Here is a 12,549-nt window from a genome sequence, read left to right on the forward strand (position 1 = left end):
GTGATAATAACACCAACCAGGCGACTGATTGAAAATCTATTTTAAATATCCATCACTAAAGCAGAATAAGGCCTACAAAGGATTACATGAGAGTGTGCTTTAAAGGGATATGCAGCACTGTTGGAAGGATTACACCCCTGTCACTGGTTTCATAATCGAGCCCAGTCAAAGGGAGCTTAAGTCTTTGACAAGGAATTTAAGGGTCAGACGGCGGGAAAGCGAATTCCTCTTCGGTCTCAAAGATGACTGCTTACCTCATCAAGGATGCGGTTTTTGGCGCGAATAACTGCAGAGTTCAAGGCGTTGATCCAAGACTCTTTTTCTTCTGGGCTCACTGCTAGGAAGATCAGATTGGGAGCCTGAAAAAAAACCCAGAGAGCGTGTAAGTGATATGCCCATGACAGCAGAGCTCATTAAATTAAAGCCAGAGCTCACATTTTCTGGTCCACGGTTTATACAACATTTGATACAGGGGGTTAGCCACTTTTAACTGTTCCCAATCATGGCCGACGAAGGAACCTAAAATGTGGTCAACTGAGGAAGCCAGGTTTACAAGTGAGGTTACCTGGGACTATAGTCAGCAAACCAGACACTAGCCCAGGGCTGTCCAAAACAGTTCCAGGAGGTTGTTTTTTATGCCAAATTTTCTGGATAACACGACTATGGGAATTCGCTCTGATTAGACTTACTATACGTAAATGTATTTTATGTGCATATCCTGAAAATCCTGCCTGTGTACTGGACTGAAGTGAGAGCCACCCGTAAATTAGACCGTACCCCGTATCTTTTTCTTTTTAGATGTGGCTACACACATTCTTAGCGTTCTGCCAGCACAATGTCATCAACACACACAAATGCACAGAGAATGTATGGGCTTTGGGTGACTGCTCTTCAGCGATTGCCTCGTTTGTGCCAATCTGTTCATTTACTGCGTGACTGACCTGTCTGGATGTGATAGCACACTCATACTGACTGCACCAAGGCTAGTCCTACATTTAAATGTATTTGTGCGTCTAAGTGGGATGTTTGCTCCTGAATACATTTTGCCACCTAAAAGTGTTTCAGTGTTCATGTTTATGCAGCATCACTGGTGTTTCTGCACCCAAATGTGATTTTAGCTCTAGATGTGGCAGTGCATCCGGAGTCCTGTCAAAGATGCATCAAGGTCTGTGTTGCAACTAAGTGTGTTTTAATCCATAATGTAATTTGTGCTTATTCATAACTTCCACTTGCAGATGTTGCATCAATGACGATTTTGTACCTAGGTTATCTTACACATAATTATGCTGCGTGCTCCTGAACATTTTCGACACTGCTGCTCATCCTGCAGCTGGTGTGATTTTTGCACGTCATGGTGTTATTAACCAAATCTGATATTATACCGATGCAAACGTATTACACTTAATGTCACATCTTACTTATGCATGTTTTCTCTGTACTAAGTGCTTTGTACTCGAATATGATACCACACCTCAGATGACTTTGCACCGTGGGAGTTTTGCACCCAGGAGTGTACTTGCTACAATATGTGATAAGTGCTTATAAAAGTGTCTCCTTGCACCTGCTGATGTTTCTCTAGGGACAGGGGGTGCGGGGGCAAGGGGGGGGGGGCGGAGCTTGCATCTGTATTTTTGTTTTTTTACCTAGTTGTTTTTTTTTTGCTTTTAAACGTAATACTCAAATCCTACTAACTGTGCAACAAGGCTTATTTGCACCGGAAAGTGAAGTGATTTTGCACATAAATATGATTTATGATGGTAAAAGCTTTCAACTCACAGGTTGATTTCAAATTGATATATTGCTCCAGATAAAAGAATCTAACTTGTAGTGAAACTCGTAATTCAGTAGTTTCTTGGGCTCTTAGGGCCTCATTAGGACCCAGGCTGTCGTAAAACCACCAGGGTCGCGCCGGCGGTCTGACCACCACCATTGTGGAAGTCCAACAGCCACATTACGACCGTGGCGGCCACCACCACCACAGAACGGACTGGCAGTGCTGGCAGTCCTAATCCTGTAGGGCACCGCTGCCCAGGGGATTACGACTCCCGTCTCTGCCAGCAGTTTCATGGCGGTAGCACCGCCATGAAACGGCTGGCGGAGACTGGGTGCAGGGGGGCCCCTGCACTGCTCATGCACTTGGCATGGGCAGTGCAGGGCCACCCCCTGGCCAGCCCCATCGCGATGTTCACTGTCTGCTTTGCAGACAGTGAACATCCTGATGGGTGCTGGTGCACCCTACGTACTACAGCATTGTATTGAGAACTTCAAGTTATTATTTAGGGCCATGTTCTTGAAATGCCCGGTGGTGCAACACTACCACTGTTAGCGTCTCCCAGGCAATTCAGTTTTTCAGAAGTGGTGGCAGAGGCTTGTGCAGTCCCACCTGCACACATTGTGCACCTGCGAGTACCTAAATGGGGCCTGCTTCATTTGCATGCAGATATAGTCTCATGCAAGTAAAGAACTCCCTTGCCCAGGCACCATACCTCTGACTTTGGCTCAGGTGCAAATGGGCTGTCCAGAGCAGTGGCATAGCGAAATGTGAGGGGGGGCCCCGGTAAAGAACATGGAGGGACCCCCTCTGGGCTCCCTCAGGAGCTCTCAGGCCAGGTTGCTGTGCTGTGGGGGCTCCCTTGGGAACTCAGGGCTCCTCTCACACCACGGGACCTGCTGAGAACTTTGTTAAGCCATTAATCCAGATGTGCCCTAATTATCTTACACTTAAGAAGTAGCGTACAGTTAGTGCACCCCAGAGGGAAGCACTTAGGTGAGGGATGGTTGGTTCAGGAGACCCTCCCCCAGTCAAAAGCTTTCTCCTGTAGTCGGACATGGTAATGTACGGCACCTGCCTGTTACAGGGTCCCTACTCAGCCCCTTACACAAACCACCAACCGATCACGAGGCCTCAGCATTGAAAAGCCAGACAGGAAGTTTCAAATCATCTCCAGATATAAATGAGTGTAAGCTCCAATCATCATGTTTTTAAATAGTGTAATGATAAGCCAGTATAATAAATATTAAATAAACTGATGCATCATATAAGGATCCCTGTAGCATGAAAACCCATCAGGCATTCAAGTATGACTATACATTTATTAAATGTATAGTCATACTTGAATGCCTGAAAGGCCCTGTTTCTAATATAGCTCAATGTATCCAGCCGATGCTCAAACCAACATGCCTTCAAACATGGTACACAACCAGGAAGAGATTAGTAATGAGTTAACATGTGATAAGAGGGACTGAATCTGTTAAGGAAGAAATTAGTTCTTCCTGGATTGGCCGCTACATTAATGACACAGAACTGGCAGGAAAACAGTATCATATCTTAACCTAAATTTTTGCCTTTCAATTTTAAGGTACATGGACTAACAAATCTAATGCAGAAACAGGTGTGCGGTCTCAAATTAAAGGTTCAGATCTTCATAAGGCTAGTAGGCTTCTTGTCGTTCCCTGAACTTGTGATATTTGCTGTGAACAGTGTTCAGTCATATTTACATTTTGTTGATAAAGCTCTCATACTTGGATGCTTCTTGGCACAGCCAGAAAACAAGAGATAAACCTATATGAAACATGAAAGAATTCAAAGAAATCCTAGGCTGAAGTCCACAACAGCCAGGCTATAGAGTCACTGAGTAAACAACCAGGTTTGTAGACCCTTGCAAAACTTCTGTAGCTTGGTGATTACCAGTATGTCCAATTGAATGGTACTCCATGCTCAGCTTTTTTATCTTAAAGTGATAAGACATTTAGGTTTTTACCCCTTTTCGTGGGTGAACTTTCAACCTAGAGTTTCCTTTAGAATTTCCGCCATGACGAGAAAGCTTTTGACCAACTTCCTCCCTACCCAGAAAGCCCAAAATCCTCTGTAGTGTATGGAATGCGGGATGTATGGAAACTCAAGGCATGATAAACTCTTTCTTAAATTAGGACATTATAGGGTGTCTGCTCAGTATAATTCTGTATAATTATTGTTGATGGATCTCTTAAGTACCCCTTGCATACTGACAAAAAACTTCTTATCAGGCATTGGTTCTGAATCCCTGTTGGTTATGGTCAAGGAATATGGTCTGACATAAATATCCGCTTCTAAATATAAAAGAGACTATTGCTATATTGGAGTTAATAATGAAGAATCTAAACCCAATGGGGCCGTGTTTTATAAACAATAATATCTACGCTACGCAATATTTCTGTATAAAATATGATACTCTGAGTCCTGCTGTAGTAGCATGTGAAGGCAAGTTTAGAAATTCTTCTTGCTGGTCCTCTTGTAGATAACAAGGGCTGTGACCACCTCCATGTTTTTGTTGTACCTTTTCTTGGTGTGAACAATCTCACCATATTTCAGATTCCCTTCGTCTCACCATGCAAGCACCTGAATACCCACTTAACAGCAAATATGTCTCTGTTCCCAGATATAGTTGTGTTTTTTTTTTTCCTATGTCTGGTTCCCTTGCAACCACTCTTTACCTGTTGGTGGTTGGTACCTGTTGGTAGAGGGATATTGCATGTAATCACAACTTTGTTATTTTCAGTGATTCTGATAATCTTATGGTTATTCTACAGTTTTGGTATAATGACATATACTGTTATTTACCCTACAGCAGCAGCAACATAAAAGCAGGCACCAGCTGCAGTTGCGAAGGGTTGTGCAAGATTCTTTTAGCAGCAAAGTGCAAATAGCACTCCCCCTCATACTATTACCACCGGCTTCTTACTAAGGGTAAAAGTGTGTCCGGGATTTTAAAAAGCGTTTGTGTGCATTCCATCTCATTGGCCACCTAAAACACACCCGATACCTCTCGCAAACGTTATGTGCTCTTGAGTGTTCTCATGTCTAATGTTACCATAGGTGTCTGGCTAACCCCAATAGTAGTTTACATGTCTCAGTTATAGCTCTCTGTTGGACATACGCGTACTTATCACCTCTAATAGTAAAATGAGTGATGGTTTCCAATATGTTGTGACTGAGTTTATAATGTTTTGTTGTTATTTCTGCTGATGATGTAATTGCTTTACGCCTTACTAAGTGTTCAGTGGTAACAAAAAATGCTCCAATTATTGTAGAGGAAACTCTAAATATAGAGTACGGTTCATAGGTTGTGGCAGCGACTGGGCTGGTGGATTAAACACTAAGGGCCTGATTATGACCTTGGCGGTTGGGATACTCCGTCACAAACATGACGGATATCCCATCCGCCGTATTACAAGTTCCATTGTATTCTATGGAAGTTGTAAAACAGCGGGCGAGATATCTGTCACTTTTGTGACGGAGTATCCCATCCGCCAAGGTCGTAATCAGCCCCTACATCTAGAGTCTCTCCCAGAAAGTGGAGGGTGTTCAGTTACCAATAAACTCTAAGTAAGGTGCTTTGTGGGATTCACCTGTCGTGGGATTTCTAAATTTCTTCTTTCGTTTGTTTCAGTCACACTAGGCTAGTGTCTCCAAATTGGCTATGTTTTTGCATTTCTACAACAATGCAAGAAAACTTAATTCCTCATGTATGGCTTCGGGGGATAACTTTCCAGCCATGATGTTTTTTCCACTTTAGATCAGTACTTAATTTGTGGGGGTGGTTGCAGGTGGTGGACACTGCCTCTCTTTTATGGGGACCAGCGCTTACTTTTCATCATCAGTCCTTAACTCATAGCAAGGGAGAGTAGCATAATATGGTGCGAAAAGGGGGAAGAGGAAGAAGAACAACCGTGTCAATGGCGAAAGAAGGCCTGAAGAGAACATACAGGAGCCAAATGAAGAGAAAGAAGTGTTGGGTGGTGGAAGAAAGATGTGTGAGGTGAAATCAATACCAGGCAGCCTTGGGAATCAGTAGTCCTGCATTGGGGACAGGCTCCTAAAAAACATCTGTGGTCCTGCAATTAGTTACTTTTACTTTCTGTTAGAAATTAAGCACTTTCTCCAAATACTGCGAAATCACCTCAAGCAAGGTCCACCATGCACTAATAACACATTATGGATGAATGCTATTGACAGTTTAAACCACTTTATAAGGAAGCCTGGGCCTGGGCCTGGGCTTGGGCAGCCATTGTACTTGATGGAATGGACAAGTGTTTTGCCTTGTGGCAGTTCATTCAATATGCCGCGCGAGGCAGACTTAAAAGTCTTGTTCACTGCTCTTAACTTCCGCAGCTGCCCATGGTTGATGATGTGATCAATATGTTTCGAAATGTTTGTTGTTGACAGGTCTTCATTTGTGATCTCACAAATTCCATTTTCTCCTGCCTGCCAAGTATCTAAAATGGTAGTGTTCGCTTTTTCACTTGTTCCAGAGCAGTATTTACAGAAAGCTGTTTGGCCCTTCCTCCCATCTTGCGAAAGGCTTGTCCAATTTAGATTAGGGAAGATTTAGCCATTTTCTGTAAACTGCTTGTTTCTCTGTATAGTTTATGATTGTTGAAAATATGGGTTAATTTACTAACAGTTACAGGCTGACAGAACATTTATTTGGCTGCACAACTTCAATTTGATTTTTTACTCAGTGTGCAGTAATGACAGATGCATTTAAAACACTAGTACTTACATTGTAAACATAAAATACTTTAATTGGGAAATATTTTATTTTAAAAAACTTTGGCCCATAATTATACTTTTTTAGTGCTGCATTTGCGCCGCTTTTTAACGCAAAAAGCAGCGCAAACTTACAAATACAATAGTATTTTGTAAGTTTGCGACGCTTTTGCATCAAAAAATGACGCAAATGCGGCGCTAAAAAAGTATAAATATGGGCCTTTTGTTTTTTGGCCTTATGACGAGGTTGAGGGCTAAAATTAATTTTAGGATTAACAGTAAACGTAAGATAAGAACTGAAGTATTGCATAGGGATAGACATACGGTGAACATTAGGTTTATCGGGATGGTTGCTGATGGTGGTAGATGTATGGCGGGGGATGGGGATGCGCTCCTGGGGTCACTTTTCAGGAATAGGGAGGGGACGGAGGGGCAGTCCGCCAAGATCCTTGAGCAGGTTGGAGTGACGGTCCCTCTGGTGGTGTACCACTGATGTCGGACTCTGATTGTGGGGTAGGATTGTTCGTGAAATATCTAGGGGCTGAATGATGGAGGGCAGCTACCTGGTCCAGGTTCGGGTAGGGGAGGGTGTTTTCTGCTTTGTAAGGTGTGTTAGGTTAGTTGTGGGCTGCATAATAAGTGCAATGTACCACGGATTCACCCTGCACTAATGTTATTTGATCCAATACTTGTTAAAGCGGTCACTAAAAAGATTTTACATTAGGCTTATCAGGGTGAGGACTGGCCTTATCGGTTTACCATTCTTGATTGATTGTTTTTTTATTTTACATGCATTTCAGACCTACATTCTCGGGTTTATAATAATAGCTTCGGTAAACATAGCTGTCGACATTGTGGTATTTTACTTTTAATACAAGTGTTTTTAGGCATTACAGTTTAGGTGCAATGACCAAAACCACTCCATCCTGCACTCTGGAGATTGTGCAGGACGAAGGGGTCGTCCGTGCAAGGGCCACGCAGAAATAGACAGCCCCTGCTGAGTCACATAAGATGTACTGGCAGTGTACTAAACATTGTGCACCGCAAGGAGATCACACGCCAGGCTGCCATGAGTGATACATCTGAACAGCGTAATGGACTGCATAGTTGTGCTACAGTCTGAACCTAGCTCAACAAGCATTTCCTTGGCAATTAATGAAAAAAATCACCAGTGCAACTCGATCCATTCAAGATCCTTACAGTTACGTAGCTTCACCGTGACAAAACATTTACGTCGCCACAGCCACGGCACTACCCTGCCACTCACATTGCTAGTAAAGGTGGTAGAATAGTAAATCAGGGAGGTCGTGGGGTATGGTGTTAGAAAATCATCTATAGATATCCTAAGTATTGTTACAGTATTGCCTCACTGAAAATATTAAATAAAAGACCTGAACTCAATAGGACAATATATCTGTAAACGATATTTAGGCCACGATATAGCTCGATTAATTTTTTTATTACCATATTGTGGCATACAACCTTTCTTGGCAGGTAGAGGCACGGACATATTGAACTAAAAGGTTTTGTGAATGTGACGTCCGTGTCATTGTAGAGGTTTTGGATGTGGTGACATATAACTGCCTGAAGAATGGCCATGAACGTACAGGGTTATCATCTCTGCTGGGATGCTTACTTGATGCCAAGCATGTTTCCCAAAGTTTGCACAAACACGTCTGTGACAACATGGCATTTGATACACGTGGCCAGGGTGTACACCCACATGCATACACGCACGCACATATGGACGCGCACACACACACACATATGGGCAGCTTTTTATGGCATGCGGACGTGTACATGTACATCATTCGGGCAGTGAAGAGGTTATGACTGCAAACATAGGTCTCTCATCTTCAGTAGGCCAACAATCTGCAGTCACATTGAAGGATCTTAATATTAAGTGTTGCCTCGGTGGTTAGTGGTTAATGCAATGGGTGTGCAACTTATTTGCTTCTTGTTATGTACACAGGTAGTAAGTGGGTGTGTGGACCTGCCTAAACCTTTGTAACTCTGACATCCCTGTGAACCTAGAGGCAGGTCTGGCATTGTAACAAACTTATCTAGGATCCTAGCCTTCTCCTGCTTTTACGTTAATCATTCGTGTGCCTCTTTTACAAAGCGGCAAACGTATCACCTCTCGGAATAGGCGCTTGGTCATTTTTGCATAGATTCACAGGCCGTCACGGTATACTTTGCTTGCTTGTACATCAATTTAATTGGATTTCTTTAGGCCAGCTTAGGATGCCCACCTTGTAAAACAAACATGTGCCAAGTAAACATCACGTTTTTTGCTTGTTTTATTGTTTGTTTGTTTGTTTTTAAAGTGTTCTTCCTTGTTATTTTCTCGCGGATCCCGCATATCGACGGGAACATTGGGACATGGCCTGACCCTGCACAATGGAGGCGCCCCAGGCCAGACCGCGAAATTAATGAAATCATTCAAACTAATTATCCTGTTGTCCCGTTCTGGCACTCCCTCCTCATAGCAATCAGTGGCGCTGACCTTCTCCACATATCAGCCTCCACACTTGCATTTAATAAGGCTGTGGCAGAATAGTGGAACAGCAGGATGGAAGCTGACAGACTGAGAGAGAGAGCGAGTAAATGTGTGTTTTTAAGAGACCATTGTTTGAAGGTAATTTACTCTGACAGGACAACCTGGAGCCATAGCAAGAAAGGGTCATTTAAGGAGCGTCAGTTTTTCGCAAAAAAACATTAAATATCCGAAATCTGTTTATGGTGAAACTTTACTTGCGGAACAGATTCTCAATTTTTCGTAAATATGCTTAGCTGGTCAGATTTCACTGAATTTCATAGTTCTCACATAAGTTCACCCATTAACTAACGAGTGAATCTGCATCAATCACTAAAATTCTGCCGAAGCCAAAAATGTGAAAAAGTGGCTTCTTGCATTTTTTGCACCTCTGCATGTCACAGAAAATATACAAATATATTTATCCTGTTCATGGAAGTGCTCTTCCTGTTCACCTTATGAATCTGAGGAACAACCAACCGAATCATTTAATAAAGTCTGCGTTTCATGAGATCTGCAATAACTACCAATATAAATAAAACAAGCATTGTCAAAGTCAATAGGTGTCACTTTTTGACTTTCATGGCATACCTTTAGGCATTCCCATTGCTTTATGCAGATGGTGTTCATTATTGTCAAGCAGAGAAAAAAGAGCGATGATGAATATACATCATCAGCCTTGTAAACGTGCATCATGGCACAATGGTGGCCCCACATTTGCCACACATGCATGTACCTTGGTCACCACCCAGGCCCTGCATCATGACGCAGCGGCCATTTTGTTTTTTGTTTTTATATTTGCTGTTGCGAGGTAGCAGGTGTCCATCTTGGAATTTGCAGTTGAAAAAACACAAGTGCACCAAAGCACATTTTTTCTTCAATGCAGAAACCTGATAGGAAATCACAGCCGGATAAGTCATTATAAAAAGTAAGAAACCAGAGTCGGACAGAGAGAGGTGGGAAAAGCAAGATGCAAGGAGATGTTATGAGTGAGGGTGGTGGGTGGGTGATTTCAGCGGGAAAGCATTACACGATGAAGAGAGCAAGAAAACACATACACTTCCATGGCGTGCTAAAGGGAAAAGAAAAAATGTAGTTTCCTTAATTTAAGCAGTAGAAGGATAAAAGTAATGCAGTCAAAAAAGATGGTAAAGTTTCTGTGCCCCAAGAGGGCAAACACAAGAAGAGGAAGGAAAGCCATGAAATACAAATCTAAGAATTTAACTTGACATGAAAACCAAACAAGGGTAAGCAGTGTGCTGTCCAAAAGCCCATTTAAGTATTGGTAGTGTCCACGGCAGATTTTTGCAATAAACAACTAAACATTGTCTGTAGGTTAGACCAAAAGACATGCTGATTCTCCATTTGAAAAGATGAACTTCAAATGCATTAATCAACCTCAAAACAGATTGTTTTTTTGTTGTTTTTGGTGGCTCAACAACACCAGCCTTACTTGAAAGTAGTGCTATGCGGAACAAAGTATGAGATCTAACTTCCGGGTCGCCTATATTTATCAAAGAAGGAAGTATGATTGTCCGCGTCCTCTGAGGCTCCAGGCTGGCAGAAAAGCGTCATTAAAGAGGCTTGCTTTAGAATAAATGTCTGGTTTATGTGCGTAAGAAGATGTTCATAGACGTTGGATAACTGCAGGGTCCCCACTGCCCCCATCTTGTAAAGGGAAATAAGTTGTCTCTGAAACCTCACTCTGCTGCGTCAATCTACTTTTTAAATTGTGGCACTCATTAAAAGTGACAGACTAATATCTGTGAAATCTTCATTGCTACTTGAATGCTAGATCAGCCCAAGACAGTGTAATCCTCCTCCATTTGGTTAAATCCTTCGGAATACATGCAAAGTAATGTTCTAATTCTGGTTTTGATTGTATTTCCAATTCTAATTCCAATTTCTCAAACAATGACTTCTCATTTGAGCCTGCCAAGATGGATGGCCATTACTGACTGACTCATTGGATGTGGTTTTTCACTTTCAAAACTGCACACAGGGACACATACCAACATTCCCACAAAAGTTTAGATATTACAGAATGAATGACAAGAATACAGAGATGCGGCCTACAGTTTTAGCAGAGACCAGCAATGTAGTTAACATTAATTCTGTACCAAAGGGATGAGTGGTCTAACTTCTATCGAAGGAAGTATATGTGTAATATAAATGCATCCAATGATGAGCCAAATCATCAGTGTGATGCCAGTTTCAAGCCTGTGATTAAACAGATACTACAGCACAAATCATAGCTGTATTTAGCTTCAGTCACTCAGGCATGAGACGTCCACTTGTAGAGCGGTGTGTGAAGGACCTGCAGTTGTCTGTAGGGTCTGAACTGGCTAGTACTGCTTCTGGTGCAGTCCCAAAGACCTATCCCTGAACAACAGTGCCCTATCCATCCAGTCCTCCCGCCATTTTTCATCTAATGACATATACCATTAAGGCTATACTATGCCCTGCCCTGTGTTAATAATCACAGCTTGTTCGTAGGAGCTAATTTTCGTGAACTACGTACTGTGTTCCCAGGTTGTTTGGAGCGGACCAATGTGAATTTGCTGTGGTTTTTCTTGCTTCTGCTTTTTGACTTCCGTAGCTCCTCGCATTTTTCGTAGTCGGTAAGGTCGAAGGCTTCCTGTATGTTCTTTTCATCTTTCACCTGAAGAAAAAAAATAAAAAAATCATTAAAAAAATTCCAAGTAAATCCAAGTTATGCTGCAGCTGCCTGAGCCTGCTATTTCCTGCTCATGTCAGCCTGTTTACCAGGTGCATGAGATGTGTAAGTGGGTCGATGCTGTTGCTGCGGTTGTGGTGTGTAGGCGTGAGTATGTGCATGGTTTCTCGTAGCCCAGCAGAGCTGATAGTGACGATTGTTCTATTAAAAGAAGTCTTAGCAGGGCATGTTAAACCTTTTAAGCGATGCGTCTTCTTAGATTATCACTTAGCACCCCCACCAAGCACTCTCCGACTGAGATCCTACAGCAGCTAAAATGGCTGACTCTGTTCACTACTACACTATTCAACTTCAGGCTAAGCCAAGCTTTCAATAAAGCCAGTCACTGGGGGAATGCAACAGTTATCAGGAATAGGGAAAATTAAAAAAATTGAGAGAGAGCTCTTTAGCCTTGCTCAATCCAACTGCAATATTTTTAACAAAAAACATACTCTTCTATGAAAATGTAAAAAGTTAAGCTCAAAGGAAGGAAAAATATATTCATAAGTGTAAATGACTGGGCAGATCACTGACTTGGGGACAGCAGGTAACGTGAACTGTAAGTTGTAGTAGCAGGCTGCTTCAAAAGGTTGCTGTCTGACTTAGAGCGGGCATGTAAGGGAAAAACTTTCAATTTCTGGGGGGAATGCTACACCCAGAGGAGACTACCTGCTCAGTTTTATCTACCTTTTAATGTGATGGAAATTCATTTTGTTGGTTTTAATTATGTAGCAAATGCTGGATTTCCCTTTAACACCTCTCAGTAAA

The 12,549-nt window shown here is 42.3% G+C and overlaps 1 protein-coding gene across 1 annotated transcript in view; it reads right to left on the bottom strand.

Moving 5' to 3' along the window:
• PLEKHO1 (pleckstrin homology domain containing O1) overlaps positions 1 to 12,549 on the bottom strand; it is a 96,610-nt gene that overhangs the window by 24,675 nt on the left and 59,386 nt on the right. The window contains exons 3-4 of the mRNA XM_069218222.1: positions 11,587 to 11,727; positions 255 to 359 (exon numbers count right to left, since the gene is read on the bottom strand). Of these exons, the coding sequence (XP_069074323.1) occupies positions 255 to 359; positions 11,587 to 11,727 (246 nt within the window). The remainder of the gene's footprint in view (positions 1 to 254; positions 360 to 11,586; positions 11,728 to 12,549) is intronic.

The sequence above is a fragment of the Pleurodeles waltl genome, chromosome 12 (genome assembly GCF_031143425.1).
Source record: "Pleurodeles waltl isolate 20211129_DDA chromosome 12, aPleWal1.hap1.20221129, whole genome shotgun sequence".
Lineage (NCBI taxonomy): Eukaryota > Metazoa > Chordata > Amphibia > Caudata > Salamandridae > Pleurodeles > Pleurodeles waltl.